This window comes from Phasianus colchicus, chromosome Z (genome assembly GCF_987193195.1).
Source record: "Phasianus colchicus chromosome Z, bPhaCol1.hap1.1, whole genome shotgun sequence".
Taxonomy (NCBI): domain Eukaryota; kingdom Metazoa; phylum Chordata; class Aves; order Galliformes; family Phasianidae; genus Phasianus; species Phasianus colchicus.
The window spans coordinates 23,051,580-23,079,558 of record NC_143476.1 but is presented as its reverse complement, the minus strand read 5'-3'; the positions used below and the strand labels follow the sequence as shown (position 1 = coordinate 23,079,558).

The window sequence follows — 27,979 nt, the reverse complement described above, 5'->3', positions numbered from 1 at the left end:
ACATTTGTCAAGGTTTCCTACACATAAAACCACTGTTGGCTACCCTGTGTATCTAAGGATTGCAATGAGCATGGGCCAAAGCAAGATAAAGCCAAGTGGCTTTCTGTACTTTTCAGATCTGATAGTTAAGGAGTGTCCATCAAGAGCTTGTTTCCTTTCAGTGACAACATTTCCAGGTTGTAGGCTGATTCATGCCACCAGTCTTTCTACTACCAGATCCAACAACTTGGGAATTCATCTGTTTTAACACTTACTGTGGAGGCTGCACTTCTGCCATCAAACTCTATGAGGCGACTTCTGTAGAGGTCTGCAGAACACTCAGTCTGGAAAGACCTGTACTCTGGTAGATATGCTCTGCTGGGGCTGGTTGTCTTGAGGTCATAGAGTCATAGAGTCACAGAATGTCCTGAGTTGAAAAGGACCACAATGATCATCTAGTTTCAACCTCCCTGCTATGTGCAGGGTCACCAACCAGCAGACCAGGCTGCCCAGAGCCACATCCAGCCTGGCCTTGAATGCCTCCAGGGATGGGGCATCCACAGCCTCCTTGGGCAACCTGTTCCAGTGTGTCACCACCCTCTGTGTGAAAAACTTCCTCCTAATATATAGCCTAAACCTCTCTTGTCTCAGTTAAAAACCACTCCCCCTTGTCCTATAGCTGTCCACCCTTATAAACAGCCATTCCGCCTCCTGTCTATACGCTCCCTTCAAGTACTGGAAGGCCACAGTGAGTTCTCCCCACAGCCTTTTCTTCTCCAACCTAAACAATCCCAGTTCTCTCAACCTTACCTCATAGGAAAGGTGCTCCAGCCCTCTGATCATCTTAGTGGTCCTCCTCTAGACCATTTTAATGTGGAAGAGTTTTAAGTGGATGCATTTTTAAAGTAATGTATTTCACTGCTAAATCTTTAAAGATTGTGACATTTGATAACTTTGCAAATAAGTTTGACATTTGCCCTAGCGTACGTTTTGTGATTGGAGAAGCATTTGATTATCTTTATGGCTTTCAGCAGTAAATGCAACTTACGACACACTTAAAAATACACGTTTAACATAACATTATTGGCACAGCCTCAGAACTGAGGTGCCTTCCCATTAATTGCTTTGCCTGGCAATAACTATTATTCCTGGTAGGTTTGTGGAAACCCAAACAAAGCATTATTTTCACTGATCAACTGAAGAGACAGGCATAATGATAAGGAATGCACAACTTCCCTCTACAAGTGAGATAAATCACAGACTGCTCCTCAGGACTGTAAAACTGGCATGTTTCCATTCCTCCCTTCCACTACCTGCTGTGACAAATGCAGTGGGAAGCTATTTGCCAAGCTATTAGATGAAGACCATCTCTCACCATATTATACATTTCACCATCAGTAACTGCTCTTAGCAGTATGTTAAAAACTTGGTAGCAGAATCCATTTATCATGGGGAAAATAGTAGCTCCAGTTCTGTAAAAGCAGTATGTTGGACTTCTCATTGTAGACTACTCATATATGAACTGTAGCACTGAATAAACAAAGCAATTTTACGTTTCTCATTGTCTAAAGAGACTTTTTTTAAAAATTATTTTCTTACAGAAACCTTTGTAATCATGGACCATACTTCCTTGCAGGAAATGCAAGCTTATGTGGCTTGACAGCAAATAATTTCTTCAGGAAGATCCTAAATATCAGAAAGGCTGCCATAATATCTGTCTGATCTGTGAAGCTGAAAGCAGCATACAACATGCACATGCATTGGGTGTTTTCATCTACTCTGAGATCACAAGGAACCAGGCAGACTAAGACATCTCCTCCTGCACAAGCTGTTCCCAATTTTTTAATTTTTTTTTTTTTTAAGACCTTTAATTTCATTCTGTACCTCCGAAACTAACAAGAGATAAACCATTGCATGAGTAAAGCATCAACTTCCTGCTCCAAGAATGTGTGATAGTTACTTGCAGCAGCAGTTCTTACATATGCAGTACTGGCACCTGAAGCCTGCACTTTTGGAATACTCTCCCTGTGGTGAGCAGGTGAGGTCTGATGGTGATCAAGTGATGACATACTATTGAGAAGTCCAGAAAAAAAGAGATTGGTTGACTTTTTCACTCTATACACTTTAAGAAGAAGATTACCCAACAGCTTTTTAAAATTGTTTAATGTCTACATGGTAGTGTGAATCAGGTTGTGAAGGGTTGAAGATTTGCTTCACCTCAGTGAGCTGATGGTAGCCTTTGTCTATGTCTAATTGTGTCAGGGAGGACAGGTTTGGCTTTGGAAGGGTGGACATACTGCATGTCTGAAGGAGAAGATGAATCCCTTCTCCGAGTTTCACATTGGTTGTAGACAAGTAGGGACCAGTGCTTCCTGGTTTTGACCCTTGCAAGCAGGGAAGGGCACAAGCTGAATTTACAGCTTTCTGAGTTTGCTAAGTGAGTGCAGCGGGTGTCCTGCCACTCAGGAGTGGAAATGGTGTAGGAGGCATGCTGCTTGAGGATCCTGAAAACATCACCATCCCTGCTGCTGCTGGGGATTGCTGTTCCCTGCCACAGGATAATCATTCTGACAGCTGTGATCATGAAGAAGAAAGTGAAAACCAAACACATCAAGCTTTCATACCCAAATGACATAAACTGAATTTCACCTCTATTCTATCTGATATTTTGTGTCCTGTCCTATGATTTTCAAGGAACCAGAAAATTGGTGCAGATATTTTCAACACAAAACTGATGTACTCAGTGCATTTAGCATTACTGCCAGGCTGGTGGCATGTGTCATCCTAGATGCATCCCCATGAGTCCACAACCCCTTGGACATGCTCCCCAGTGAGCTGACTGATTCTCCCCACTGTATGAAGAAGCCAGTTTAGCAGCTGTGACTTTGATTTCAAACACAGCCCTCAGTGCTGGCAGTAGTCAAAGGTGCCTTTCAAAAAGCTAAAACAAAGCTTTCTATGCTTTAGAAATGGCTTCAGGGATTTTCATTTCAAAGGAGCAACATCCACAATGCAGCCAACTGCAAAACCCAACCATCCTCACTGAGTCCCACTTTGCTTTCCATTAGAGACTGCTGCTGTGGCTGACCAAGAGTAAAAGGAATAAATTTGTTTGCAGTGGATGGGGCAATTTCTTTCTGTTTGCAACATCTGCAAATGATCAGCATCAGGATTCTGTCAGATTGCTGGATAGCTAACAATCCAAGCTGAAACATCTGTGTGTCAGATATGAATCGCTGTTGATCCATCTGCAAAAGACATCAGATGTCAGCTGATTGACTTGCATTTAACTGGGCTGGGTAACCAACTAGTAGCAGAAGAGAAATGACATAGCAGAGTTAAGAGTTGTTCCCTTTTGCCCATCCTCTTTCGCCACACATTTCTGTTACTCTGTTCACGTTTTTGCAGTTGTTTTTTCTTACATGGTATAGTTACAGTGTTGAATATGGATAAGAAAGTCAAAGCCAACACTTCAGAATGTTGGGAACACAGCTGTTCCTAGCAAAAATAACTGTGTCTGCAATTACCATCATCAGGAGCATAAATTAAATGTCACAAGATCTTCCAGAAACCGGTTTGAAATCTCAGTAGAAATACCGGGTATGTATTTTATATGTGTACAGACTGGCAGAAGGATTCCTTTAGAGCAGCCCTGTAGAGAAGGACTTGGGGGTCCTGATGGACTTGGAGGTTCAGGTGGATGAGAAGACAGACATGAGCCAGTAGAGAGCACTTGCGTGGAGTGAGTGTGGAAGGCCAATAACAGTATCCTGGGCTACATCAACAGGGGGGTGGCAGCAGGGAGAGGGAGGAGAATGTCCCCCTCTGCTCTGTCCCTGTGAGGCCCCACCAGCAATACTGCCTGGAGCCTCCAGCAGAAGAAAGACATGCAATTGTTGGAGTGGGACCAGAGGAGGGCCATGAAGATGATGAGAGTCCTGGAGAACCTGTCCTGTGAAGACAGGTAGAGGGAACTGAGCTTGTTCAGCCTGGAGAAGTTTCCAGGAAGACTTCCTTGCAGCCTTCCAGTGATTAAAGGGAGCTTGTAAGTGAGAGGGGAGACTAAATTTTTCATAGTCTAATAGTGATAGGACAAGAGGGAATGGTTTTAAACTAGAAGAGGGGAGATTTCAGTTAGAATAAATTTTTTTACTCAGAGGAGAGTGAGGCGCTGGCACAGGCTGTGCAGAGAACTGTGGATGCCCCATCCCTGGAGGAGTTCAAGGCCAGGTTGGATGGGGCCATGGGCAGCCTGATCTGGTGGGTGGTAGCCCTGCCCATAGTAGGGGTTGGAACTGGATGGGCTTTGAGGTCCGTTCCAACCCATGCTATTCTGTGATTCTATGATGTTGGCAGGTTTCTCTCCTAGTTATTAGAAAAGTTTGGGGTTTCTCTTCTTATTTTTCATCTGGCATTTATATCACATTGAATCAAACACAGCTGTAGTACTAGAATTATTTGTTTGAGGTTAAATTCCTATGTTCTGTCTCGCTAATCCTTGATCGTGCTTAGGCAGATCATCACCACTCTCTGTGCTTCCTTCCACCCAGTTCCTTGGAACACTGGCATGCACTGATTTGCTGCAGACTTTGTTGGTAAAACTCTTGTGGTTCTTGCTGCTCATGTTGTGACCTCTGAAAATGTAGGAACTCATGATGACAGTAAGATGGTGTAATATGTAAGGCAATAAATTGTGGCTCAAGAATTTATATAGCCTAGATGAAGGCCTGTAACTAGCAGGTGTTGGTACTGGGCTCAGTCTTGCTCAATATCTTTATCAGTGACCTGAACAAAGGGATAGAGTGCCCCCTCAGCAAGTTGATAATTCAAAGCTGGGACGAGTGGCTGACACACCTGAAGGCCATGCTGCCATTCAACAAGACTTCATCAGGATGAAGAGTTGGGCAGAGAAGAACATAATGAGGTTCATCAAGACCAAGTGTAGAGTCTTGAACCTGGAGAGGAATAACGGCATTCATCAGTACAGGTTATGGGCTGACCTGCTGGAAAGGAGCTCTGCAGAGAAGGACCTGGGTGTGCTGGTGGACAAAAGCAGTCTGCTCTTGCAGCCAAGAAGACCAATGGTATCCTGGGGTTATTGCAAATAACGTGGCCAGCAGGCCAAGGGAGGTGATCCTCCCCCTCTGCTCTGCCCTGATGAGGTCATATCTGAAGTACTGCGTCCACTTCTGGGCTCCTCAGTTCAAAAAAGATAAAATCTCCTAGGAGTCCAGCAGAGGGTCACAAACAGGATGAGGGGCCTGGGGCATCTCCCTTATGAGGAAAGGCTAAGAAACCTGGGACTGTTCAGCCTGGAAGAGAAGACTGAGGGGGATTCTCATCACTATTTATAAATATCTGCAGTGCAGGAGGCAAGTGGATGGGGCAGACTCTTTTCAGTGACATGCAGCAATAGAACAAGGGCAGAAACTGGAATACAGGAAGTTCCACACTAACATGAGGAGTAATTTCTTTACCGTGAGAGTAACAGAGCACTGGAACAGGCTGCCCAAACAGATTGTGGAGACTCCTTATCTGCAGACACTCAAGACTCATCTGGATACTTTCCTGTGCGACCTACTGTAGGGAATCTGCTTTAGCAGGTGGTTGGACTGAACGATCTCCAGAAGTCCCTTCCAACTCCTGTGGTTCTGTGATTCTGCTATTTTGTGATAACAGTCACAGTAATTACTGTATCCTTTAGTAGAATCATAAAACCATAACATATCCCAGCTTGGAAGGGACTGACAAGAAGAATCAATTCCAATTCCTAGCTTCACACAGGACCACCCAAAATTCAAACCCTGTGTCTAACAGTGTCTGCCCCTTGAATTCCATCAGCTTGGGGCCATGACCACTGCCCTAGGGAGCCCGTTAGCTCAGACCTGGGACATTCCTCTGTCCTTCTAGCAATTAGAGAAGGATTTGGCTATTTTCAGTTCAGTATGTCTAACAACACCTAAGAGGACATCTGCCTCACTCACTTAGTTCTGTGTTGCTATATCACCATGAGAAGCAATAACTAGGCATTGTTGTGAGGTCTTCAGGCAGATGTGATCAACCAGTCATGGTACAGGCAGTATGCAGTAAGTTAGAAAGTGACAGCTTTATACAGACATCTTTCTTTCTGTAACTGCTGTTGATCTGCTGTATCTGAAAAGCCAGCAACCGAGTCCTCTGCTGAGATCATGCCACGCTCTTGTCTCCTGTGCTGCTCTGAGAACAATGAGAATGGAGCCTTCCTCCGTAGGCAGAATTGGTAAGGTCCCAACACTTCTGAGATGAAGAGAGATGAAGGCTTGCTTTAACAGCTTGGTGGGTCTCTATGGCTATTATAGCTGGGAGAAGGGATCTGCCATGTAGTTTAAAGTCAGAGCCATCACCCCTTTAATGATCTTCTTTCTGATACTCAAGGATAGCTTGTTAGCACAGTGCTTCAAACTTCCCAGTATTACTGTGATGTCTGGGTAAGTGCTTTGCAGACTGCCTTTGATTTCTGATAAGAGCAGAGCAGTCATTCAGCAGCTGGCTTACCCAGCACATGAATCCCCTTTTCTGTAGGTATGTGAGCTAAGAAATATCTGTGTGGGAGAATGCTGTGATTCAGGTAAATGTGCATAAGATACTTAGTGGTATCATGTTAGCTAGAAGAAGAAGTATCCTTTTGGAGAAAAGATATTTCTACTCAAAGAAACAAGAAATTGGAAGAAGAGCATGGATCTCATCTATGTGCACAAATACCCAAAGGGAGGGTGTAAAGAGGAATCAGGCTTTCTTTAATGGTGTCTGGTGACAGCCAAGGGGCAGTGGGGACAAACTGGGACACAAGATGGTACCCTCTGAACATCATTTATCTACTGTGCAGTTGATGGAGTGCTGGCACAAGTAGCCCAGAGAGGTAAGGTCTCCCTCTTTGAAAATCTTTGGAATGCATCTGAAGATGGTCCTGGTCAGCCTGCTCTGGATGTCACTGCTTGAGCAGAGGTGGGATCGGGTGATATGTAAAGGTCCTTTCCAGCCTCAACTATGAGTGACATGTTACAGTGTGTGAAGGGCTCACATTAGATATGTCTGATGGGGAGCATCACAGAACATGGAATAGAATTAACAAACTACATTTAGCAAACACAGTAGAATGAAGCACTGGAAAAGTGAAACTGCTGACTTGGAGTCACCTAGATTGGCTTCACAAACCAATGCAGTAGGTAGTATCGCCTAGTGCATGTGGTGATTTTGCAGTGCTAGTCTTGGGAATAAAGAGGAAATGTGTTCCAGAATTTTCTCCCAGAAAAAAATAAAATGAAATAAAAACAAGCAACCAACCAACAACAACAACAATAAAAAACCCTCTTAGATACCTCTCTTCTCCTTATGCCTGGAGACAGCTTGACAAAGATGAGATTGCTGGAAGCATGCCCAGCTAAAATCTAATTTATCACCTACGAGTAGAAGAGGAACACAAGCTGAAATATCCCCAAGTAATCAAAAGTAGTAGCAATCTTTTACAATCTTTTACAATTGAAACTCAAGCAGAGATTTGGTTTGTTCTTTTTGAACTAGGTAATTCTGTGACACAAACAACATGCAAAGCTAGCTAGAACTTTTCCCTTCCACAATACAAAGGAAATGTGCTCCAGATGCTTGCACAGCTTGGAAGCAAACAGCAGTGCAGTGGTCTGGATGGATTTTAAAATGATGCCTCTAATTGACCTAAAGCATAAGTAATGGCAAAGAGTTCAGGAAACTCTTGGTTGGATATATATAAAAAAAATAAAGATTACAACAGGCTCTCATAGATCTTGATTGTGTGAGTCACTTGATTTTGGGGAAATTTTTGGATGCTAACCCCTGCAAATGACCCTTGATACTGAATGCTTCATTCTCTACATGTGCTGATAGGGGTAGTTTTCCTATGCCTGCCTGGGTTATGCCCTACTCAGTGGTTTGAGTACACAGCCCTGGAATCAACACTATTACTGCTGTGATGGTTTGCTGCCTGTTGAAAAAGGCCTTGGTTCTGTGAGAGCTTTTGAGATCTTCGCCACTACCGCCACTGTATTCTTGAGGAAGAACACAGGTACTGAGAAGAACAGTACAAAGTGTCTGAAGACATGCAGTTTCTGAAGCTGTTCCAAAGACCTCACAGCACCTGCCTCAGGAGATACAAATGCCATTTTTGAGTGGTCTTCCTCCTTTTGCAGACTTGGTGGAGCCAGTCTGGGATTCTGAGGCCAGTGTGCATAACCAGTTGCATAGCAAAGCCCTGCATGAGATCCCATATTCTCACTGTTTGTAGCTATACACTATCTCTAAAAAAAACATGCCTCGAGGTTAGCAGAGGCTTTACAGGCTTTACAGCTATAAGAAATGCTTACATGCACAAAAGCAGCATTGTAACTGGCTGAAGAAAGGCCCTCTTACCACTGTAATTGGCCACGGTAGCATGGATGTCACTTCTCCTCTGGTTTCAGTGGGGCTGACCTCTGTTGCTTTCACCTGTGTCATTCATATTGCAGAGCTGCAGCTATGGTGGATGCGCAGCCATTTTTAAACGTGTGAAATTTGCTGGTGCCATAGTTACCAGCTTTCCGCTATTCCAGTGGGGTTTTGCCAAGGATTAAAAGCCTTATTTGCTTAGGAAAGGTACTCCGGTGCCTTTCATACCTGCACTGCTGCCATCTCACACAAAAGCTGGGGAAGAAAACTTCAAAGCAAGTATGCTGAATCAACACAGGCCTGGGCTCTGCATTGAACACAGATAGCCAGCCCTCTCAGCTCCTTTGAGAGGAGCTGTGTAATTTATGGGCATCCAGGGGCACACGCATGTGGAAGTGCAATTTCATCCCTGCGTTTAGGGTTACAGCCTGTGAGCCATTTTCAGACCTAGCCGGAAGCTTTCTGTGCCAACACAGGAAGAGCAAGTGGTGAGGAGGTGTTGCCCTTTCACAGCCATGGCCACAGACATGCTGACTGTGTGATGAGTTTCCTTGCAGGCTGTTTTTTAATAGGGAACTTCCCTGCAGGATGTTTGGGTTTTTTTTTTAGCACAGGTTGGGAACTGCCACCTCTCAAATCAGCCTCTGTGTTTCTGACATCACCACCTCAGATATAAATTCATCATGGGAGATGCCAGGGGATTAAGTCACCCTTTTTCTATCCTGAAAAACCTAGAAGTCACCATCAAAAACAGAGCAGAAGGCATCTTCCCTTCTCTCATCCTGCGGCACCACACTCTCCCTCCATGGCCCTATTGTCATGCCCCACTACCCTTTAAGTACGGTGCTTCTTAAAAAGCAATTTTCTGAAGTGGAGATGTTGACTAATTTATGAAAAAGATGCAATTACAAGGTAATGAAAGCCTTTTCAGTATAAAACTGATGGTTCCATATCTACTGTCACTTAGTTTGGTAGCTAAACCATGCCTGTGAGCAGCCACTTCAGTGTGCTTCACAAAACCAGCACAAGACCAGAAGTGATTTTACAATATTTGTAAGCCTTGCCATGCCTGAGCAGTATGCTGGTAAGACACTTGGAGAATGAACTCCTTATTAGCAAAGTGTCTTAGGGGCATGATAAGTGCAAAGAGCAGAAAGCTTCTCCTTTGGAGGCTCAATTCAAGAAAGCAGGCATCTCATGATGCAAAAAGCAGAGGCAATGCAAAGACTGGAAACAGAGCTGGGGCAGCAAGGCTGCAGAATGCACATCAGTTAGAGGGTGAAAGAGGTTATGAGCCATGTTCTTGCACCACAGATTTTGTGACACATAGAAAAACTCTTGTGCCCTAGTCCTAAAATGCAAGATGGGCATTTTAGTATGTGTCCCCTTTCCTTGTGAGGAACTGCAATTCTACAAGAGCACATTTCTTAATCTTAAAATCTTAGAACAGCTTGGGTTGGAAGGGACTTTTCTCAGTGCAGAGACAAGGAGACTTGTGTAATTCAGGGAAGACTTCTTTTGGACCTTCTTGCATTATTCATCTATTCAACAAATGTTTCTGCCTGGCTGGAGGGAGAGGCTAGATGAGATCCACAGGCCCTCCTGCTTTCCTATATCAAAAGATGGCTTTTCTACCCAGAATCTCACTAGGAAGGTGAAAGCCTACAGCTTATCCTAGCAAATGCTTCTGAGGTTTAAAAGAGGACAGTATAGCAGTAGCAGACAGCCGGGGCAATTAGATGGGAGCCCTGCCCTCTGCTGGAAGCCTAAGAAACATGGTTGGAGTAGCTTTAGAGGATGGGCCTTTAGAGGGGCCAAAGAAGAATGGGTTGCCTTGATAATGGTTTCATACTGATGGCTTGGTACCATTGCTTTCTAAGTCCTGAGTTGAAGATGTGCTCAAACGGAGTTCCAGTTATCTCTTCTGTGACTACCATAATGACACAGTTTTTTTCATCACTGTGGTGTCTTTCAAGCTAATGAGTTGCCAGGAACAAGAAATGTTCCTGGGGATGCCCCGTCCCTAGAAGTGTTCAAGGCCAGAGTGGATGGGGCCCTGGGCAGCCTGGTCTAGCATTAAATGGGGAGGTTGGTGGCCCTGCATGTGGAAGGGGGGTTGGAGATTCATGATCCTTGAGGTCCCTTCCAACCCTGGCCATTCTGTGATTCTGTGGTTCTGTGATTGCTTTCATCATAGGGAAAGATAATTGGAGAAGAACTGTTCATCCAGCACCATCTCTCCTCAATGGTTTTATATGTATCCAGTGTTAGCCCCATTCACAATGGTGGCTCCAGCAACAACATTTGATTGTTCTTGTTTTGGATTATGTTCTGCACAACAGCATGTTTGGTTCAGCCTTGAAGTGGAGATGTGATTCAGCTATGGTACCATCTATCTCCTTCATATTAAGTGTGCATTCAAGAAACTCACTGGAGCTATGTACTGCTGCTACTTTCTTGTTCCTGGCAACTCATTAGCTTGAAAGACACCACAGTGATGAAAAAAACTGTGTCATTATGGTAGTCACGGGAGAGATAAATGGAACTCCGTTTGAGCACATCTTCAACTCAGGATTTAGAAATCAAAGTTATGGACAGGGCTACCAGTGGAAAGAGTGCAAATTCAGATCCAGACTAACTAAGAATGTTACACAGCAGACCCTGTACAATTTGTCACCCTTCCTGACAAGGGTTGGGCACTCTTTTAGCTCCTTATTAAAAAAAAAACAACCACAAGCAGGTGCCATGATTGAAGGGCAATTGTTACCACACTCACTCTGCAGTGATATTTCAGCACATAAATTCAGAATTAAAAATTACATGTCCTGCATGTCAAGACAGAGTTGTTCTGTTTCTTGAGAAAGTACAAGGTGTATTAATTTGTTCATTGTTTTTGTGTTGTTTTTTTTTTTTTTTTACAGACAAGAAACTGAAGTTCCCAGATGACTGAAACTAACTCGAGTTCCGACTTAAAAAAATTACCAAAGAAAATAAAGCTGGATTTGAAATTTATTTCAGCTCTGCTGTACTGATGGGATGTTAAAATAAGTATCTTCACAACTGCATAGAGGATAATCACTGACGGGCTCATATCCAGTTACGTGATCTCCTGAGAAAGATCAAGGCTACCCCAAACTGCATGAAACGTTCTCACTATGTTGTTATCTTCCTGGGACGTTTTGCAGCATGTGAAGAAAACTGTCTATATAATTCTTTGCAGGATCTAAGCTTTCAGTGCCCTGAAGCTTAGGGCACTAATGGCAGAAGGGATTGCCATTTGTTGTGCATGACTGTATAGCAAATAAACCAAGAGATTCACTGGTAGCTTACTGACTTCCAAATAGATGGCCACAAGAAGGACTTATTCAATTGCTTCACAGAAGTCAGGCCTGACTGAGTTTGCTCATACAGGGGAATTCACTGACAGTACAGATTGCCTGACCTTGCCACCACCACTGCAAGAAAAATCTCAGCCCCACTGAAGCTGGCAACAAATTCACATTAAATTCAGCTGGCAACTGGCCACAAGTGGTGTTCCACAGGGGTCAGTACTGCGGCCAGCCCTGTTTAATATCTTCACTGATGATCCGAACTAGGGTACTGAGTAAGTTTGCAGATGACACCAATGTGGGAAGTGTTTATGTGCCTGAGGGTAGGATGGCTGTACAGGAGGATCTGGACAGGTGGGATTGCTGGGCTGAGGTCGAGTGTATGAGTTTCAGCAAGATCAAATGCCAGGTTTTGCACTTTGATCACAATGATCCCATGCAATGCAACAGGCTTGGGGTTGAGTGGCTGGCAAGACACGAGGTGGAAAAGTATACCGAGATGCTAGTTGGCAGCTTGTTGAGCATAAGCCCATGTGAACAATGTGCCCAGGTGGCCAAGGCGGCCAATCGCATCCTGGCTTGTATCAGTAATAGCATAGCCAGAAGGAGCAGGGAGGCGATCGTCCCTTTGTACTCAGCTCTACTCAGCTCTGGTAAGGCTGACCTTAAGTACTGTGTTCAGTTTTGGGCCTCTCACTACAGGAAAGACATTAAGTCCCTGCAGTGTGTTCAGATAAGGGCAACAGAGCTTTGAGGGGAGTGGAGCACAAGTCTTACGGGGAGCGGCTGAGGGAGATGGGATTGTTCAGTCTGGAAGAGAGAAGGCTCAGAGGTGATCTTATTGTTCTCTACAACTGCCTGAAGTGAGGTTGTGGTGAGGTGGTGGTCAGCCTCTTCTCGCGTTAACAGTAGTGGGATAAGAGGGAATGGCAGGAGGGGAAGTTCGGGTAAGATAGCAGGAAGAATTTCTCAGAAAGAGCAGTGATGCAGTGGCGCAGGCTGCCCAGGGAGGTGGTGGATCACTGTCCATGGGAGGTGTTCAAGAACTGTGTGCATGTGGCACTGAGGGATATGGTTTAGTGTGCACGGTGGAGATGGGCTGATGGTGAGACTTGATGATCTTAGAGAACTTTTCCAATCTTAAGGATTCGGTGACTCATGTGGTTTCTCTTGTGCTGAAGCTTCACTTCTGTCATGTCCTTTGCGAGTCTGTTTTTGGCTTATTAATTGCAAGAAGATATTAACTACATATTTATCTGCTTGTACCCAAAAAATAAAAAAATAAAAAATAAAAAGCTACATGACACAATCCTACAGTTATGTTTTGTAACTAATTAGAGCCTCGCCTACACAATGTCTTCCATCCTGAAAGCTTTGCTAACATTTTTCAGAGCCAATTAGAAAATGAGGACAAAATAAGTGTTTTCACTCAGATAATTTCTCCTTTCTTTGCAGAAATCTTTTTACAGTCACAAAAAAAAAAAAAAAAAAAAAAAAAAAGATATCTTTTTTCCCCCTAAGATGTCCTGGAAAAAAATATCATGGTAATTTAGCAGATAAGCTGAATTCAGCACGTTTCTACTCATTCTAGATTTTCTTCAGATGTTCTGCAGGCAATAGGCAATTTCTCCTCATATTTCCTGGAAGACATTGGACATCTATCTATGTAAATGGAATGTTTTGCAAACTGTGGATCCCCCCTGGGAGGATCAGACTTCCCAGTTCTTCCTGGATGAATGGCTATGTACATACCATTGAGATCCATCTGGAGTTTCCAGGGCTTACTGCTCCTGCATCTTCCTTCTAATCCAGTGAAGGGCTAGAGAAGGGGGAAAGATCTGACAGACTGCAGCACCCATTCTTTCCATTGCCACATCAGCTGTTTTTCAGCTAGCAGGGCTGATGGCCATGCACAGGGCTGTGGTTCCCGGGTGGAGTGCCAAATTACCCTTGAGGGACTGCATTTCCCTTTCCAGTCTAACAGCCATTTCTGGCACCTCACCCTCTCTTCTGGGTGCAATTTCATGATACAGTCATGGTGCAAACACCAAACCATCAGTTAAATGGGTAACTGATGGACTGATCAGGATGAGACATTCCTTCTGATGACAGGAAATCAGTCAAATTCACTCAGACCACTTGAACTTTACCACTGAGGTGTGCTCTGCTTCGCTTCCCAAGATGCCATATGATAACAACATGATTCTGTCACCCCTTTGAAGTGCTCCATAAACACAGTATTTTCTACTTGCATTAAATATGTGTTCTCTATTTACTATGTTTCATTAGATGATGCCTTTTTTTTTTTTACAATCTATTTTTTTCCTCCTAATTAATTAATTAATTAATATCTGAATAATTAAGTACATTCATGCTATTCTGTTAACACCTTATTCTCATCTTTTAAACAGTTCCTTATTCTTATCTTCTAAATAGATAATTTTGTGATTGCATGCTTATAAAAATACTTTCAAATTAGGGAAAGGGGTTTGCAAACCCCTTTTCTGTGCATTAGGTGGGATGGTTGGTGGCCCTGTGTGTGGCAGGGGGGTTGGAGATTCATGATCCTTGAGGTCCCTTCCAACCCCAGCAGTTCTGTGATTCTGTGATTCTGTGCAAACTGTCCTTTAACTCTTCCTAGCCTGGCTTCAAATGACCCTCTGCTGTATTTCTGACAGGCTGAGGCCTATTGCAATTCAGCATGTAAATTCTCTTCACCTCCTGTCAGTGCCCAAGAAATTTATTTTTGTTTAGCTTTCTCTCTCCATTCAAACTGACCTTTCTTTTATTAAGATGTGTTTAGAGAAAAGAATTCTACTCTCTGCTCTTTATTTTTGGCTTCTGATTCACTATGCCTGATAATTATGTGTAACCACTTAACTCTGTAATATATTCCCCATATTTCCCTTCCACCTGATGTAACACTTTCATACAGTTATATACTACAAAGTTCACTAACCCGTTTTATCTTGAGGCATAACTGGGGATCTGTGTTTCTGAATCTCTGATGCAGACATCAGTACTTCTAAGCAAACTTTCTCTCAAATGCAGATAAAGTAGACTACTTTTTCCTCAGCTCAATGAATAAAGCTCCTCTGCCTACTTTATTTTCTGCTTTATGATATCTGTTCATAATTTAAATGGTGAGAAATCCTAACATTATCTTTCGTGGTGTTTAAAATGTATGCTGAATCTAAACTCACTGCAACTCTGCTAATCAGAGGGTGAATCATAGCTGACCAGCCTGTTAACAGGGTTGGAATATACTGTGCCCCAAAATCTTTGCAAATCTCTTTTGTGGCTTCTTTTGCTCAAGATTGGCTGTGTTTGGCTGCACAAAGTGGCTTTCTTTCACACTGTTGGTTAATACTAGTTAGCAAAAGCACACCCACAAGCTCTAGAGGCCCTTCAGAAGCACCCATCCTGCACCCATGCAGTGCTGCACATGCATGTGGATGCAAGAGCTCTGTGCTGTCCTCTACAGACCCTGTTGTCAGCAGGAACCACTCTAGAAGCCTCTCACTTCTGATGTCCTCAGCCATCAGCATATAGCTGCTCCTATGGCCTGGGAAAATGATTTCAGTTAAATGTCAGTGGTTTTATGAAGCAGATAAAAATGTGCTAATTATGAGTATAGCCCAGTTCACTACTTGGCCCTGAGATCTTAAGGCCCTGATTCAGGAGAATGCTTTGGTTTACCTCTTCTGTGGAAAGTTCAGAAGCATGTCCGTAACATCAAGCACACACCAAAATTCTGTTGAAATCATTTTGCAATGGATTGCAATGGGTAAACCTAGCAAAGCTACAAACAGAACATTATTAAATTAAAATGCTAATTTTATCTCTTAGGTCTCTATTAATAGGTCTGGGATGTGGCTTTCTACTGAAACGTTCCATTGAAAGTATAAATTACTTTGAAAGTCTCTATGAAAGCCTCCCTTTGTCCTTCTTCTGCTGCTATTTTCCATCAGCAATTCACCACAGATAAAGCAACTTCCCAAATACAGAAATGCAGCTGAGCAGCACCTTAATCTGCATTGTCTATATGCACACAAGCTGTGTATTTCAGAAAGTGTTGCTACTTATTTTCCACTTCAGAACTGAAAGAAACTAAAAATAGTCACACAGAAGGTACCTAATCAGCTTGGCAGGACATCTCTGTGCCATGGAAGATTTATTCTTATTCTTTACAGCTCAATCTGGGCACTCTAAGAATGAATGCTATCTAGCTTCCAAGCCCAGGAAGGCGTACAACCAAACATGGGTCTCACTTACTGCACTCTGGGGGAGATACATACTGTTGATGTGTTTTACACCTGTCTGCTAAGGGTGACACTTGTTTGGAAAACTGCTTTACTGGAGGGCAACTCACTTTGATGCCTTCTGTGTTGAATCAGGGATATTCTGAGAAGGCGATGGAGAAAGATGTCACTTCCTCAGCTCTTGCTCTGATAGGCACAGGAATTTCTGGCAGGCTGACAGATGGCAGGTAGCACTCTCTCTCCCTGTAAAAACTGAATAACAAAGTAGTTGAGATTACAGCTACAATATATTGCATAAATGCCAAATTCTTTGCCAGATTTTTTTTTTTTTTTTTGTCCTAAATGGTCAGCAGGACCTAAGGAAAGAAGATGCATTTAATGATGCATTTAATATACAATTGGTATCATTCTCCTCTTCCAAGCCCAAAACACAGTAATGAACATAAAAGGCAAAACAACAAAAAACGAAGGATTTTGGCTCTTGCCAAAAAAATCTTGTCCTAGGGGACACTGCTTTGTACTGCAAAACCAGTACAAATGAAGGCAGAGACAGAGATCTCTGCTCTCTAGGAGTTGGTGGGAAGTTTGTCATTGATTCTGAACCCTGGATCAGAGATCTGGATCTCTGGGATTGAAAAAGATGCACTTGAAATTAAAAATAAAGCTGAAGGCACAATGACTGCCTGAGTCTGCACACAGCCTGACACAGTTAGCCAGCACTGTGTCCACTGCCTGGCCTGTGGTATTTAATCAAACCAACTATGGGTGATGCAGGAGGGAAAGCTCCATGCAACACCTTGGTTCACCTCGGTGGGCATTAGAGGGAGAAGCCCTGAATGTATTAAAGCTAAATTATTTAGTAATTAGACTAAAATGATTAGAAAGATGCTGCCATAAATAAAACAGTAAAAAATTCACGTGTGACAAAAGCAACACAAAAACCAACAGTCCTGGCAGGTATCAGATTTGGTCATCAGCAGTATGTACTTTTTCAAGGATTAGAAATCAGTTTCCTCAGAAAATACTGGTGAGTTCTGCAAGTAGAGATGTTGGTATGCCCTTCAGCACATATTTGTCTTTAACCACACCACTTGTGCAAAGCGCACTGGACACGGTTTCAGTGGACAAACTGCACGACGACGCAGCCATGCTGAAACGAGTCAAAGGCTCCCGCGTGCTACAGTCGGTCCGAAGTCGGATGGGCAATAAAGAGGCTAGGGAAGGATCACAACTTCGATTCCTCACTTAGGGAAGGGCGGCAGGCAGGAGGGCAGAGGGCAGGCAGGGCCGGGCCGGGGGCGCGGCGTCTGCTCCGGCGGGCCGGGACAGCGCAGCGATGCGGACGGCGGGGAGCGGGGCCGAGGGATCTCCAACCTCCCCCCCCGCCGCTGCCGCCGCATCGCCCGCCCTCGGTGCGGCGGGCCCCGCGCCCTCCCCTTCCTCCCCCCCGCGACCCCCCGCCCGGCACGGGACCCTTTAAGAGGAAGAGGGAGCAACTGGAGGGCTTGGCCAGGGGATGGGGCCGCTCCCGCGAGGGCTATGGGATTGAGCCGCCTGCGTATAAGAAGTTAAAAAATAATAGTAATACGCGAGAAGAAAAATAGCAGAATAGTCGAGTATTTATAAAGAGAAAAAGAAGGGGAAAAAAAAAAAAAAAAGAGGGGGTAGGAAAGGATTGGAAACAGGAGGGGAGAGAAAGGAAGGGGAAAAAGAAAAAAAAAAAAAAGGAACGCCGTCCCCAAATTGTGCCAACTCCGGGATCGAGCAGGGATGGTGCATCCCGGCTGGGTCTGCCTGCTGCAGAGCCTCCTCCTGCTGGCCAGAGCGCGGCAGAGTCGCGGCCCCGCCGGCGCCTGCCCGCTCCGCGGAAAGGTAAGCGGCGGGCGCGGAGGTGGCGGGGGGTCTCCTTCCCCCAGGGGCAGCCCGGGATGGGGACGGCTCAGATGGGGACGGGCAGTGAGGGAACGGCGGTGCCCCGGGGTTCTGCGCCGGCGAGGCCAAGCACCGCTGCGCTTTGGCAGAGGGTGCGATGGGGGACTGTGGGCGGCTGCGCTTGCACCTGAATCCGCTCCGTGCGAGGATCCGCCCCCTGGCCGACGGCGCTGCTGCAGAAGGAAGGTGCGGGAGCAGCACGCTCCTCGCAGGGACGGGCGGTTGGCTTCCTGCTTTATCCGGTGCGTGGTGGGGCAGGTTCAGAGCAGCAGTGCCAGTGGCCTTTCAGCAGAAGTGCGGTGACAGGTTGTGCGGGGTTGTTTGTGCTCTCACTCCACCCGTCTGAGTGCTGTGAGCGGCACGGGCTGCCCAGCCCAGTGCAGCCGAGGGCTGCCTGCTGCTCGTGGGCAGAGTGCTGTGTCCGTTAGAAGTCAGACATAGGGAAAAAGCAGTTCTCGGTGAAGCTTCTGAGGTGAAAGCACAAAGAGCCATATAAGAAAAGTCATCCTGAGCTTGCTGTGTGTTATTAGGTCTGATAGAACATCCCTGCTCTCTGTAGGCAATGGACATGGAAACGGCCTGTGACCAGAGGTGAGGGCAGCGTGCATCGCACCACTTGCTATAGAAGCGTTTGAGTGGGAAGGGCCTCTTAAAGGCTGTCTGGTCCAACTCCTCTGCAGTGAGCAAGGACACCTACATTTGAATCGAGTGCTCAGGGCATGTCCAGCCTGACCTCGATGTCTCCAATGACAAGGCATCCACCACCTCTCTGGTCAACCTGTGTCAGTGCCTCACCACTCTTATCATAAAAAAACCATATTCCTTATATCCAATCTAAATCTCCCCGCTTTGAGTTTGAAACCATTTCCCCTTGTCCCCTGCTAAAGAGTCTGTCCCCTTCCTTCTTACAGCCCCCCTTTAGATACAGAAAGGCTGCTACTGGGTCATGCCACAGCTTTCTCTTCTTTGGGCTGAACAGCCCCAGCTCTCTCAGCCATTGCTCACAGGGCAGGTGTTCCATCCCTTGGATCACATTATGTTCTCCTGGCTGAGGAAATGTGAGCCCCACCACCATGGCCACAAAGGCAGCCAGAAACCCTTGGAAGGAAGTGCAGCAGTGCTGCACAAGGGAGGTAACAAAGCCTCGTTGCGGTGTGGGAGCAGCAGGAAGGCTTGGTACTGACAAGAAGGCCTGGGATGCTCTGTGACCTGCTCTTCCCTCCCCATGTACCAGAACCAAGGCCTCAGGGCCTTGCTGCCTCCAGCTGTTGGTACTGGGCCCCACTGCCACTGAACTGTGGCATGTCCTGTAACCTAGGGCCTAAGGCACTGCCAGTGGAATAGTCTGTCTGCCTACATAGCTGCTCTGCCCATGGCAGTGAGTTGGAACTTGGTGGGCCTTAAGGTCCTTTCCAACCTGCACCATTCTGTGATTCTATTATTTGGTTCTGTCGGATTTATGAGAGTTAGTGGCAAAACTGAAGGTGAAGTGCTCCATATTATAGTTAAAGCTGCAGTCAGTAATGAGTCTCATCATTCTTTTTTCACAGTAAAAAAGAAAGACTTTAAAACAAGTAAGAATGTTGGAATCTGGTAGTACTTTCTTTTTGCTTAACATCAGAGAACACTGATTTCAAGCCAGAATCCACAGAAGCATGCCAGTGGTTGTAGCTAGTTAATACTTAATGATGTGTTGTTCCTGTCAGGGAGTCAACCAATTTAAATGGCTGCTTTTCTCTCCTATACGAGAGCTGCTCTGAAAGTAATGTCTCCTAATTTATGGTGTCAGCCCACACCTTCCACGGTAGATGTTGGTGCTATGGCAATAGAGGTTGAACCTTCCCACCAATATTCCATTACATGTTGTTGTCGTGTGACAGATGGCAGCAGAAGAGCAGTCAGGCAGAATGATCTCTGAGGAGGAAGTGCAGATGAAGCAAAAAGTGTGGCACTGAATTTCCTCCATACGGAAAAAATAGCATCCACTGACATTCACTGGCACTTGCTGAACATTTCTGGAGATCAGACAGTGAATGTGAGCACTGCGAGGCAGTGGGTGGTGTGTTTCAGCAATGGCAATGGCTGCAGCGGGTCACCCTGCTGGTGCAGATGTTTATGAGCATGGCATGCAGGTTCTAGTTCATCACTGGTGAAAATGCACAGCTCATGGTAGTGACTGTACTGAAAATCAGTGTTTTGTAGCTGAGAATTTGCTCTAATGAATAGCGTTGCTATGCTCTTTGTTATAGTTTCAATGGAAATAAATAGGAGGCATTACTTTTGGAGTCACCTATGAATTTGATAGAGCAAATAATGTCTGCTGCAAATCCTTGGCTTTTTAGTTAAATTTTTTTTTCCTTTAAATTTTTAATTTTTCACTTCTGTCAAATGGAGACTAAATTGTGTTCCTTTAATAGTTGTAATAGTAGCCAGCGTAGTGTTTATCCCTGGGTGAGTTCTGCTTACAGTCTTAGCTGAGTTTTAATGTCAGTAATGTAAATGGGCAAAAGCTTAAGAGAACTTAAAAATGTGCCTTACATTTCTTTGTGCATTATTGTTGCTGCATTGGGCACTTTGTATGGTGAGTGAAGGTGCAGTCTTTGCCTCAATTAGGTATAAATGGGTATGACAAGGCATAACACCAGAGCAGATAAGGAGGGAGAAAGCCATATAGGGAGGGCTACAGGGCTGCCTGCCTGGGTAAAACACCGCATGCCACATGCTCTGGCTTTTGTTGCAAGAAACATTTAAGAGCATTTTTTGGATTGAGAAACAGTGCAGTTCTGGGCTGCTGTTTGGAAGACTTAGCTGTTTGGATGATTGTGAGGTTTTGGTGTTCGGGAGAACTCTGAAGCAGCAGAAGGCAGCTGCCTGCACATCAAGTGATGTACTTTGTGCTGAAAAACTTACAGTCAACACAAACAAGGATCAAAAGGTAGAAGGAAGCAGTAGTAATGCAACTTGCTCAGTCATCTGGGCAGACCTGAAGCAGGCTTCCTTGAGTCAGAAGTTTGCATCCAGTTCCTCACTCCTCAGACTGCAGCTGTCCTTCCCTTCAGATCCCCTGTTCCCTGGATCTCCACAACCTGTTGCTCTTAAAACTTTCATTTTTAAAATTCCCATCATACTGTTGCTCCTTTTCTGGATGCTCAGAGTACTGTCATTAGAGGCATTCTTTGTTTCTCATGTTTTTCTTTGTGTTATTTCCTGGATGTTTACTGTTATTTTATTTTTGACAGTATGTCATTTGTCCCACTTTGAGCTCGTTTGTCAGAAGAAGAAGAACAGATCCTATTTGGCACTTCTCTTCCAGCAGAATTATTGTTGCCTCACCAGAAGAGATTTCTGCATTAGCATTTGTATACCTGAAGACTACTTTCCTTGGTAGTCCTAGAAATGCTGCTGGAAAAGCAAGCTACTGAAGGTTGTTAAAATGAGCTGTATTGGAAGTTTGGCTTTTTTCTTCTTTTTTCTTTTCACAGAATCACAGAATGACCCGGGTTGGAAGGGACCTCAAGAATCATGAATCTCCAACCCCCCTGCCACAGGCAGGGCCACCAACCTCCCGATTTAATACTAGAACAGGCTGCCCAGGACCCCATCCCAACCTGGACTTGAACACCTCTAGGGATGGGGCATCCACAGCCTTTCTGGGCAGCCTGTTCCAGCACCTCACCACTCTCATAGTAAATAATTTTCTCTGAAAGCAGGAGGAAGAATCTTATTGGAAAATAAAGAAAATACCTGTCAGTCAGAGCCTCTGTTCTGCTGAAGCAGAAAGAAGGAGGCAGGAGGTAATGAGAGTTTCCAGGGCCGCCGGTGGACAAACAGCTTCCTGTTTCAGGAAAGATGCTGCGATATTGGGCTGGATTCTTGGGGTTCAACTATCACTTCTTGACGCTTCACTTTAGTCTCCCATTCCTCAAGCTTTTTTGTTCTTTTCCAAACCCTTCCTGAGCCGCTGAGGAAAACCCTTCATGTGCGATACACTTTCCCTGCTTTTCTGCAATTCCTAATGCTTTTATCATTTCATTTTGTGGAAACATTATCTGTCCTTAGTTGCACCCCGTTGCAGCTCAGAGTGGGTGCTTGTGTAGTCATGGTGAGGTGGGGCAGCAAGGCTTTCCCTATCTCATAGCAGGGAGTGAATTCCATAGGACTGTGTTTCCATAAGTATATGTTTCCATTGGCCAGTGTTAGTTTGAGCACTTCCTTTTCCTTTTCATCTACTTTTTCCACCACCACCTCATAGTGCTTCTTGTGCTTTCAGTTGTAAGAACTGAGCTAACTGAAGAAAACCTTTTTCTTTTCTTTTCTTTTTCTTTGATGTGTGTATGTGCATTCAAGACAAACTTTTTGCTTGGCTGGAACCCAGAATCTGTTCACTGTCTAATGTTGTTCCCCTGGGAAGATGGTCATCATGCTGAACATCCAGAAATAATTGGATATGGGGCTCCCTAGCAGAGATTAAACACAGTCCTAGTGGAGATGTGTTGTGGCAGAGGGCATGTGCTGTGGTTCATTTGACATTGCCTGAAATCTCAGTGGAGCAACGAATCAACAGGCCTCACGTGGGACTGCTGCTCTCTTCCTCAGGCTGCCATCCAATTCTCCCCTTACTCCTTGTTTTTGCCATAGTGAATAAAGTATTCTGTGCCCTGCAAAATCTGGGAGTGGAAACAGATATGCACATGGTGGTCTGTACATGAAGCTGCCTGTTTTCCTATTATGCTTATGAAAGTGAAATTCCTGGAGCTGCCAAGCCCAGCTCTCTCTGCAGCCTCCAGGATACCATTTTCACTGTTTCATGCTCCTTTCTGAAGTAAAAGCTGTATGGAAGGGTCCTGCTACAAACTAGATGTAGCACCTTTATCTCTTGCATGCTCTCAGGAAAGTGAGGTAAGAGAGAGGCTTCCAGTCATGGCATACTCTGCAATGCTAAGCAAGCCTTGGCACTGCTGCTGCACTATCTCACGGCCACCTAACACATAGCTAAAGAGCTCCCCTTTTACGGACCTGGGGAGAGATTATACCCTTCCTTTCCTCTCTCTGAAGCTGGACTGAAATGTGGTAAGCTCTAGGAGCTGCACCAAGTTGAAAATAGAGTTGCCCTTCAGCCTTTGCACTAGCTCTGCATAGTGCTTGTGAGCCAGGCAGATTGAGATGAAGGCCCATCGCTCTGGGATTGCGTTGCCTCTGCTGTGGAGGTGCATGCAGAGTGCCCAGCCACTCTGTTGAGTAAGCTCTTGCTCACTACAATATGAGCGATAAGTTTTACTAGGTCTCAGTGTGCTTTCTTTTAATGCCTGTTGCTGTAGACTCTACAGTGTTTGCTCTGTGCCTGGCTTGTGTGTTCTGTCATTGGTACTGCTGGAAGCTGGTGGCATTACTCAGCTTGCAGTATGTGAAGCAAAAGCTGTGATGATTTGCAGAGCAAAAGACTTGAGGGTGCAATGCCAAACACCTTTCTAGCTGGGTTGTATACAGTGATCTGGAGCAGAACTGACACTGCCAGATACCCCCTGTCTGGGCTTGAATCTGCTGGGTGGCTCTGTGCAGGAGCTGGACTGAAATGTAAGAGGGCTGGTGGCCATTTGTTCCTTGCGATTTCTGTTGCTGCATGTACATGATCAGACTTGCGTGAAGTTGTGTTCACCTCCAAACCTCATTCCTGTCCCAGGTGCATCTTCTGCTTTCTTTCATGCTTGTAGGTAAAAAACAGCCCTGCTGGTCATTCCTTCCTGCTGGCTGCTGTCTACTTGTTTTTCTCACAGCAGAGATACGTCCTTTCATTTTCCCTCCTGGCAAAAGGCAGGAGTGAATCCGGTCTGGTTTCCTGTGTGCATTCATTTTTTTCATGTAGTTTCTGGGTTTGTGTTGGATTCATACTCTGTCCCGTATTTTCCTTCCTTCTTAGTGCTGTGTATCATTCATTCTTTTCTACCTGTTGTCTCCAGGAATGTTTTTATGGTCTGTGATTTAGGAAAGTGTTCCAGGACTGTCTGTTTAGTTGCAGAGATGTATCTCGTTACCCAAACTCAGGTCTCTGAGGTATCTTACAGACCTTTAATGTGCCACAGAAGTGTCTGAAGACTGCTTGGTGTTTACTTATTTGTCAGTGTACTGGCAAGCCATACACTTGCTGAAGTGCTGTCTGATCCATGGCTTAGGCTCGATGCGGAGTTGTGGAAAAAGATTGTCTGGGATCAGCCATTGCAGAGCAATCTTTTAAGATTAACCTTCCTGACCCTTGTTCTTTAGCATCAGAAAGTTATAGGCAGTGTGTTTCCAATAAATTCCTCCAAGCAGCCTGTTCTGCATTTGGCAGTCAGGCAGGTATCTTAGATGTGCACACATGCACAGTTAGCCTTGGAGCTGAGGTTAGAGTTATATGCTGGCTAAAGACTGACCAGATGTTTGAGCCCATCTGGAAGCCTGTCCTCCTTCTTAAATATGCAAAGGCAATATACCTCTTCCGGTCTGCTCAGGGAGATACAAACTGTGTCCGCTCAGTAGGGATCAGTGCACCTGATGGGAGTCGTGTCTGCGGATGGTGTAAAATGACTTCAGGGATCCGGGCAGGACCCGGATTTTTCCTATCTGCTCTACTCTCCCAGGGGACACCCCACACTTTAGTGTTTCCGGGGATGGTTTAAAGCACATCTTGCAGTAGAACAAACATAGTCTGATTCTGACTTGCTGATAGCTAGGAGGTTTGGGGAGACCTTTCTAAAAGCTAGATCTAAAGAAAGAGGTTTTCTGTTGCCTGGTACTTCAGACTAAATGTGGCCTGCAGAGTTTCTTCCCTTGTTTTTCTAAGGTATTGAATGTGTTTTTCTCCTCCATAAGAAAAAAGGTGAATTGAGCTGAGGAGCCTTGTCTGCATGTCTGTCTGCCATGTGCCACATCCTTGTAAAACTCTAGTCCTAGCTGCTCCAGCAAGAATTTCTGCCATGTAGTAGTTGGTGTTATTCTTTTGTCTAGTTCTTGTTCAGAGTGGAAATGCTATAAAGGTGCCCTCTGATTGTGTGTCATGGCAGCTTCCTTAAGGGAAAGGTCTTTGCTGTGCTGACACAAGAGGTGCCAAGGTGAAGGTGATTGACAGTCTGCCATTTCAGCAGAGTGACAGCAACTTTTGACTTGATGAAAGGTGGAAGTTGGGTAAACATTTTGCAGAAGCATAGCCTGCATGGGCTGTGCTGTTGCTACTTTTGGTAAGTACTGGGAAGATGAGCTGGGATGGTGTTTCTTTTGAGAAGCTATGACATTGTCTCTCAGGAGAAAGCCAAGGCCACACTTACAGTGCTTTTATTTAATGAAAGATGAATTTTGACCTGAAGGCCTGAGAAGAAAGATACTGAAGAAAGGCTTGTTGTGTGTGCATAGCCTCTTTAGTTAATGTACATGCTGGCAAGCTGCAGAACCAAGTGGCCTGCTGGGTTGGCATATTTCCCTTTAGCCTTGTACGCAGTGCCTGGTGTGAGTGTTTGCACATACTCAGCTGTGTCTCCCTCTTCCCTGGCAGAGTGAACTGAACTCCTTTCTGTGGACCATCAAGAGAGATCCCCCATCTTACTTCTTTGGCACCATCCATGTCCCATACACCCGTGTCTGGGATTTCATCCCAGAGAACTCCAAGAAGGCCTTTCAGCAGAGTCACATAGTGTACTTTGAGCTGGACCTCACCGACCCCTACACCATCTCTGCTCTCACCAGCTGCCAGCTGCTGCCACAGGGGGAGAACCTTCAGGACGTGCTGCCGCGTGACATCTACCGCCGGCTCAAGCGGCACCTGGAATATGTCAAACTCATGATGCCATCTTGGATGACACCCGACCAGCGGGGCAAGGGGCTGTATGCAGACTACCTCTTCAATGCCATTGCTGGCAACTGGGAGCGGAAGAGGCCGGTGTGGGTGATGCTGATGGTGAACTCCCTGACGGAGGTAGACATCAAGTCTCGAGGAGTGCCCGTCCTGGATCTGTATCTAGCCCAGGAAGCAGAACGGCTTAGGAAGCAAACAGGCGCTGTGGAGAAGGTGGAGGAGCAGTGCCACCCACTGAACGGGCTTAACTTCTCCCAGGTGGGACAGAGGCTTGCAGGATGGCATAGGGCACTGGGCTGGTTGCTGGGGCAGACATGTAGCAAGCAGGAGCATGGGAATTGGCCTGAAGTGAGTGCTCTCCATGTGTGGTATCTGGAGTCTTGCATTTGCTGCCTGCACCCCCTGTCTCTCTGTATATCTGTGTGAGAATCTGCTTAGCTGTAGGAGTTCAGTTGCCTCCTAAATTTGTTTAGACCTGGCCAGGAGGTCCCTCTCCTCTTCCCTGGAAAGCTTTGGACAGACTCCACCCCACGTGACACTGGACCCGTGGATGTCTGCTCTCTGACCCTGCGAGGCATGTTCATAGTAGGCGCCTGGGGCAGGTTGGGACTCTGTGTCTAAACTTGCTTTTGTAATAGCTAGGTAAGGAGAAAGATGTAATTGCCTGGGGGAAGGAGGGGTATTGTCAGTGAAGCTGGGATGTGCTACTGAGGAATAGGGGCTCATCCTCTGTATTAGAGTGATTTTATTTATTTATTTATTTTCCTTCCTTTGAAGCCCAACGAGGGTCAGCAAAAACTCCCTTCCCTCCCCTCCTGCCCTCCCCAGCCTTTTTGGGGAGCTTCGTGGATTAATGTAGGCTCTTCTGTGATTTCAGACCAGCTGGAATTTAGTACCAGTGTACATGCAGTATCACACCAGGCAAGCTGAACAACCTCGGGTCACTTGTGAGGTCTTCAGTTTGGACTAACTGCCATGGCACGGTCTGTGTTGCAGTCCCCATCCTGACTGGTGGAACCTCAAGCATCCAGAAGGTGGTTCTGTAGGATGGGAAGAGCTGAAGTCAGGCTGCTATCCAACAAGGGCAGGGACAGCAGTTTGGGGTCAAATACCTGCAACCCCATCTAGTCTTCTCTGGTTCCAGCAGTGCAGCGGGCAGTGGGTACATCACTTGCACAATCCTCAGCTGCAAATGTGTCACCTTCAGTTCCATCATTTGGAGCTGGGCAGTCTCATGCTTGTGTTCAGCCTTGCTTATCTGTGCTTTGAGTCCTTGCGCTCTTGCAGTCTGCTCTCAGCTGAGGCAGTCTCATCTTCTCCACCTCCTGTCTGGCTGAGGCTTTATTAATGTTGCTGCCTGTATTTTTCTTCTGCTGACAGTGCCCCTGTGGTTTAACATGATAGGAGGGGGGGGCTGCATGCTTTCTGCTCTGCCTTACAAGGTGGTGACAGCGAGTCTGAAAAACATGGGTTGCAAATCGTGGCCTGGTTAAGCCTACGCAACTGTTGACATTTACTTTGGGCTTTCATGCAGCTTTTTTCAAAGAGCAGCTGTTGGTGTGCTATTTTCCAACAGAAGAGTATCAGCTGGGAAGTCAAGTGGGGTGGGGATGCAGAGCTGTGTCACCCACAGTTGCCTAACCTTGCAGCGTTTACTCTGCATCTTATGAGAACTCAGAGCCCATTTGAGGGACACAGAAGAACTGAGGGACTGCAGAGGAAACATAGCCCTTGTGAAAATTGCAGACTGTGATTACCCAGTTATAGTAACTGGGGATGTGTATGCAAGATGCTGCTCCTCCAATGCTTGCCGTTAGGGCACAGCAGCTCATTTGCAGGGAGGAGGAGCAAGTCTGGAGCAGCTAATGCACTGTAAATTCACTTCCTTCTTCTGCTCACTGCCAGCTTTCCCATACAAGTAATGTTCAGGAAAAATGAACCAGAGTCTATTGTTTTTTATGTTTCTAAGCAAATGCCATGGTTGTTTCACAACCTGACATGTGAACTGCTATGTTTGTTCTGTAAATTTAAAAGAGCTTTTTTCTCAGTTTGTTCAAGCAGTTAATTATGTGTTTAATATAAATCAAATGAAGTCTTTGAAATAGGCTCTTTGAAAATGATTTCCTTTGTTTCCATGCCACTATCTGGGAACCCCTGGTATCAGACCACTACTGTCTGCCTTTCAAGTAAGCAGCAGACACAAAAAGATGACATAT

The 27,979-nt window shown here is 45.4% G+C and overlaps 1 protein-coding gene across 2 annotated transcripts in view; it reads left to right on the top strand.

Moving 5' to 3' along the window:
- Positions 1-17,468: 17,468 nt before the first annotated feature.
- TRABD2A (TraB domain containing 2A) overlaps positions 17,469-27,979 on the top strand; it is an 83,413-nt gene continuing 72,902 nt past the window's right edge. For both annotated transcript variants that reach the window (XM_090131815.1, XM_090131814.1), the window contains exons 1-2: positions 17,469-17,878; positions 25,464-26,021. In XM_090131815.1, the coding sequence (XP_089987941.1) occupies positions 17,777-17,878; positions 25,464-26,021 (660 nt within the window). In that variant the 5' untranslated portion in view covers positions 17,469-17,776. The remainder of the gene's footprint in view (positions 17,879-25,463; positions 26,022-27,979) is intronic.